Source organism: Gavia stellata, chromosome 7, assembly GCF_030936135.1.
Source record: "Gavia stellata isolate bGavSte3 chromosome 7, bGavSte3.hap2, whole genome shotgun sequence".
Taxonomy (NCBI): domain Eukaryota; kingdom Metazoa; phylum Chordata; class Aves; order Gaviiformes; family Gaviidae; genus Gavia; species Gavia stellata.
In genome coordinates, this window is record NC_082600.1 from 36,006,693 (window position 1) to 36,012,692 (window position 6,000).

General features: G+C 35.2%; 1 protein-coding gene across 1 annotated transcript in view; it reads left to right on the forward strand.

Moving 5' to 3' along the window:
- Positions 1-5,377, forward strand: part of SCG5 (secretogranin V) — a 28,297-nt gene extending 22,920 nt beyond the window's left edge. Inside the window, exons 5-6 of the mRNA XM_059819239.1 lie at positions 927-980; positions 4,715-5,377. Of these exons, the coding sequence (XP_059675222.1) occupies positions 927-980; positions 4,715-4,810 (150 nt within the window). The 3' untranslated portion in view covers positions 4,811-5,377. The remainder of the gene's footprint in view (positions 1-926; positions 981-4,714) is intronic.
- The last annotated feature ends 623 nt before the right edge of the window (positions 5,378-6,000 follow it).

Sequence of the window (6,000 nt, forward strand, 5' to 3'; positions counted from 1 at the left end):
CTCTTTCCATTTTCAGGTTAGGGTTTGGTTTTGTTTTTCTTCATAATACACAATTGAAACAAAATGTGTTGAGCATGTGTGTGTTATTCCAGACTTTATTAGAATTCACTACTTGTATGAAATACAACAATATGTGGATGCACTTATGTAAACTATGGTCAGAGGGGGTTTTTTTGTGTGGGGTTTTTTTTTTCTTTTCTCATCATCATAACTTTCTCTTCTGCCAAGATGTTTTTGGCAGTTTTTAAAAGGTTCGCCATTAAAAATGTTATAGACCAAATGGTTTTTAGAAACTTTATTGAGGGCACTACTTAAACAAAGGAAGAGTTGGCGCTGAACTCCTTTCAGCAGAACTTTGCACTGGGAAGTGTTGATATCTGGAAGGGAATAAGCAAAGACAACAAAACAGTAGGAATGACGCTGATTGCCGTTTTTAAAAGGAATTAGAAAATCCCTTGCAAAGGAAATATTTTTTGCTCCTGTTCTTGTGTCACGTCAAATGCATAGAAAGATGTACGAGAGGCAGGATTCCTGCTTCCTCTCCCTCCCACTCTAATTTTTCTTTCTTTCCTTCTGTCTTTTTTTTTTTTTTTTTAATATATATGCATTTATACCATGTATCATATGATGGGGAATATCCAGTCTATATAGTTATACCAGCATGTACTTGAAGCACTTATTGCCTGGACACGGATGATAATATAGTACAACATAGTGGAAAATTACTGGCTTTTTAGTTGTTGATAAGACTGTGACTGCTCCTGAATAACTGCAGAATGTTAGCAGGAATATCCAAATATTTATTTCTGGTTTATCTTTCCCGTAAAACTACACACCCCTCTAAACTTGCTAATATTTAACAGCAAAAGTAGTATTTTAAGAGAAGAGTGTAATGAATTTGATGGCTGCATTTTTTCCCCTTCCAGAACAAGAATTTACTCTTTGAGAAGATTAATGGTGGTCCAAAAAGAAGAAAGAGGGTAACTATCAGAATACTTTATAGCCCCTGTATCATCTAGAGAGCTAATAAGAACTAAAATCATACTGTTGGAATGAAGAGTTAGTCTAATGCATCTGCATTATACCTTAGATAATGCATAAAGTCAGGGAATCTCTGTGATAAACTACTACAGCAGGCTTCAGGACTGTCCACCGAGTACAAGATGTATTTCTCTGAATATCCTGCTGCTTTCAGAAGATGCAATCCAGTGCAGAGCATTAATTAAAAACTTTGTATTATCTGTGTTTTTAAATTGATCCTATTTGCATAAAACCATTTAAAATTATTTAAATGTCTTTAAAACAGAATTTGAAAGTTTCCTACTAAAAATGTTTGTAAAAGTAATTACCACTACCTGTGCATGTGAATATGTTTTTGGGTGTAAATGACAGTAGAACTAGTCCTTTAGCTGATGTAATTTGATTCACTTACATAAGATTTACCTCAGATTAAACTCCTCTGTGTCTCACTTGCTTGAAAAACAAAGATGAATGGGTTCTCATCTTTCTGCCCCTGAAACAAGGAAGGAATCCACATATCACAGAGAACCTCTGGACAGTCCACCTCACTGTCTTCTCTCTTTTTTTGGTAGTATCAGCTTTTCTTTTATCAAAAAATCACTTTAAGGCAGAGTCAAAGTCTTTAGCTTTGCTGCTGGTATATTTTTTTACAAGAAGAGAAAGTCTAGCTCTCTGCCAGAAAGCAGCTTTTTAAAATAGGACAGCACAGTTTATATTGTAAATTAAGTAAATTGTGTTTAAAATAACTGAAGCGTAAGTGACAATTATTTATTTAACTCTCAAACTTGAAGTCTTTGCTAGAAGGGGAGAAGATGAGTTGATTTCTTATGGATTCACACATCACTGGTAATAAACACTGTTCAACTGTAAGTTAATGATCTATCTTGAGCTTGGTGTCTGCCTGCCACTTACATTTGATTTTCAAGTTTGTTAGCGGAAAAGGAAAAAGGGTAGGCACCTGATTTTAACTCTAAAGTAAGTAGAATTTACTCTGGAAATAGTTATGTGGAATATTTATTAATAGCTAGAATAGCATGTTAAAGTAGGATTAGTGCTATATATACATGAGGAGAAAAAGAAAAAAAAAGTACATTTTTCTGTCTGTGTGCTGACTGACATAGTCAGATACAAAAGGAGTAATGGCTGGAGAGACATGACAGCCATGTGGCCAGGGATAGCCCAGAATTTTGGAGGTGAAGCTTCAGTTTCTTGCTTTGCAGCAGATGTATTTTCTTAGCACAGGCATGTTACTTAATGGTTATATTCATTATCTTTTAAAGTATTTTATTGTTTTGAGAGTAATACTGTAATGATTACTAATGCTTTAATGAACAATTCAGAATTTTCACTTTATCAGCAAAAGGGTAACCTAGAGCTGTCAGCAGCAGAGTGTATTTTTCCAGAAACCAAAAAGCCCACTGGATTCCCCTCCTGCGATTCCTGCCACTCCTCCATGCCCTTCTGCACAGACAGAGAGTTTAGGGAGGACAGCTTTTGGTAACAGATTGGTCTTTTTGGGTCAGAACCTCCCAATTTTAGCTTAAAGCAAGTCCTATTTGGAGAATTGGGTTGTCCATGGAGAGTAACTGTGTTGTGTCTATACGAAGCTGAAGCGTAACAGTCGCAGAGGCCCTAGTGGAGTCTGCAAAACTACGTATTCTAAGTACGTGTGTATAATCATATATTTATATGTATGTATATAAACACACATACAAGCATACATACACATAATCAGTATATATAGCAAAGGTATGTATTTACCATTTGCTACTGTGTTATTTTTTTGCAGCCTTTGCAGTGCAAGACAAGGAAGCCTCCAGTGACCTCTAATTTAACTAGCAATTCTCCCCTTTTTAAAATTTCTGTGCGTGAGCATAGCCCTGTCCAAAATCTAATATCCCAAACATGACAAGAGTGCTTCTGTAATCACTGAGTTACATTGCTGTGGGCTCGGAGCTGTGCACAAAGGTACTTGGGAACCACATTACTTTGAATTCAGCACAGCTGTATAGGATTAAACGTTTTTTAGTCAAATCAGCCAAAATTTTTGCATTATATTTTGTGTTTTCTTTTGTCGGTTGAGAAGGATTCAAATTTTTATGTATTCTCATTCTCTTCTACTTTATTTCAAAAGTAGCAAGCAAGTACCATTCCAAAAAAAAGACTAATTAATCTTGCTAAGAATCTTCAAATAATTCCTAGAAGTTTATGCAACAGCCGAATTTCACTAAATTAACATTAAACAGAACTTCTTTAAACAAACACAAACAAATCATTTACATGTGTCTTTTTTTTTTAACAATTTAAAGCATTAAATTAGTGTTAGTTTTATTTTCAAAGATTTTTCCACATTCATTTCTGGTTCTTAATATTTTTATGTTTTCACTTGCAGCAGGCAAAGCACTCAAAAAAACAATAGAAGAAAGCAAAAAGGGCTGCTCTGTGCTATGATTAAGTATTAATGATAGAGTCTACAAATCTGGAGAAACCGAAGGGCTTAAACTCCAAGACAGACAAGCCCCAAATCTTTTCCAGAGATTTGACAAATACTTGGGATATTTGAAAAGAAGTATTTCATGCCTGTTTTAAAAGCTTTTTTTTTGGCGTAGTTTTGATCTCCTACAATTTGGTGATAGAAGCACAGAAATAATTTCTATGATACAACCAGCCTGACAAGAATCAGGAGATACTGGAAAATTTGCATTCCTCCAAAGTTTGTCCTTAGGCAAACAATTTTTATTGGCATCAAAAACCAACACACTAGAATTTTTGTCTGTATCTGTGAAGGAGAAAGTATATACTTCAATTTTGTTTACACTGATGCTGTAACAGGCCAAAAAGTAGGTGTAAATATTATTTAAGTTAATTCTGGAGCTCTACTAAACTGCTTGATACTTGCAAATACAGTAAAAACATTTCATTCCATGGGTACAGATAAAATTCGAGCATAGGCTTTCTACATTACTATGATCTCCAAACAGTTTTGAGACAGGATCTGTTCATCTTCAGTCTCACATTGTGCTGCTTACATGGTGCAAAGTGAAGTTAAACCCTCTCCGGGGATGATCTTTCCAACATTCCCTTGTTCTGGCAGTGGTAGGAGAGCCATTTCCTATGCCAAAACCTTGCTTGGCTCTGCTTCTGTGCCAGCAGTTTTTTATCTCAGCATCAAGAGAGGAAGCGAGGAGGGGGTTCCTGGAGAGGAGGTGGGCTGAAGAAGAGGCTTTGGCCAAAAATGGCATCATGGTGTCTAACTTGTCTCCCAGCATAAGGTCCATCAGAGGCTGGTGACTTAAGCTAAAGCTTACCTGAACTTCTCTAACAAGTTCTGTCCTGCCTCAAGAGTTAGGGAGTTAGGTCTGCTGCTGCTTCTCTGCTGAGCTGAGGAAAGGAGGAGTGGAACAAAAAGACAGTGTTTCATTCAGACTGTCCTATATTCTCAATAGTCCTCCTTCACTTGTACTCTTTTTAGTGAATTGGATTAAATTCTTGCACACAAAAAATATTAAAAAACAAAACATTGGTAACATTGATTGACATTTAGATTTAGTCCCTGGGAGCAATTTCTTTTTTTTTTTTTTTTGTCTGCAAGTATTTGACAGATAAGAAATATATAAATATACCCACTAATCCTAGTTACCTTTTATATGTTTCCCTGTTTCTAGTAAGTATAAATAATTTTAAACTTTTTCAGAGTGTGAACCCATATCTGCAAGGACAGCGACTGGATAATGTTGTGGCAAAGAAGTCTGTTCCACATTTTTCAGATGAAGACAAGGGTCCTGAATAAGTACAGTAAAGATGAATGATGAAAACTCATGCCATCCTCTGCTAGATCGTAATATTGCTTATATATAATCATCTATTAAAATCCTTGTGAATGGCAGCATGTTTATTATTCATATAATTGTAGATGAAAAACAGCTGTATTTATAACAGTATGTTCTCCTAGATAACAAAAATATGGTTCTGCTTTTTGTTAAATTATGGTAAAAGGACATTTCTGTTGTTTTTATTTTAGTCATGGAGCAAACTTTGAAAATGTTAGTCATTTTAATAGCTAACGTGAGGTAAATGGTCTTAATGAGCAGCTTGTAAGTAGGAAGATGTAAAAAAATGCCCAGTCTGACTCCAGCATTTAATCTTAAATGTTACTATGTTTGACACATAAAAATTATAGTTTTATGTTTTGTTCACAAATATTGTTACTTAGCAAAGACAAAGTATTTATTTTACCCAGAGAATTTTGGCTTTTGGTCCATTTTAATAAACATTTAAGCAATCTACAAGGTTTGCAAAGTGACATTTTTCCAAAATATTTCAGAGGCTCGTTTGTCTTGGTTATTGCTGTGCAAATTTAAAAATTAAAGAACTGCTTTTTGAGTCTATCCACTGGAATATTTTTCTGTTACTTTTAGGCGCTCCATGTCCACAACTTCCCTGAACACTTGCACATCTTTCTTCCTTATCAATGGTACTGTTGTGTGGAAATTAATCTCCTCCACTGTTCTTTGTCTTAGTAGCATTTGTGCATTATAATGTTCTTAAATTATGTGTCCCTGGGATATTATAAGTGAAGATGGAGACATTTGTCTGTGTTAAGAAGGTTGTGTCAATATCCTCTGAATCTAAATCCAGGATATGAAGGTCATTAGTTGATGATCTCCTGAAAAACTATGATACTCCAGCTATCACTGCTCTTGAAGTTGCTCTGGGAAGCTTAAATTACCTTTTTGCCCGTAGGAGGTTGAAGAACTTTGTATTCCAGAAAACTGAGTTCTCCCTCTCTGAAAGATGAGAAAATAAAATTACCTAAATTTTAGTTATTTTCAGGGTGCATCTGAAATATTTCAAGCCATGTGCATGGGGCATTGGAATTATAGAAAACAGCATTAGCTTACAGCTTTGAACTTCAGATTGATGGAAAAAAATCAGTTTCCTTCCCTGTCCTACAGAAAGACATAGTAAAATAATGATGAC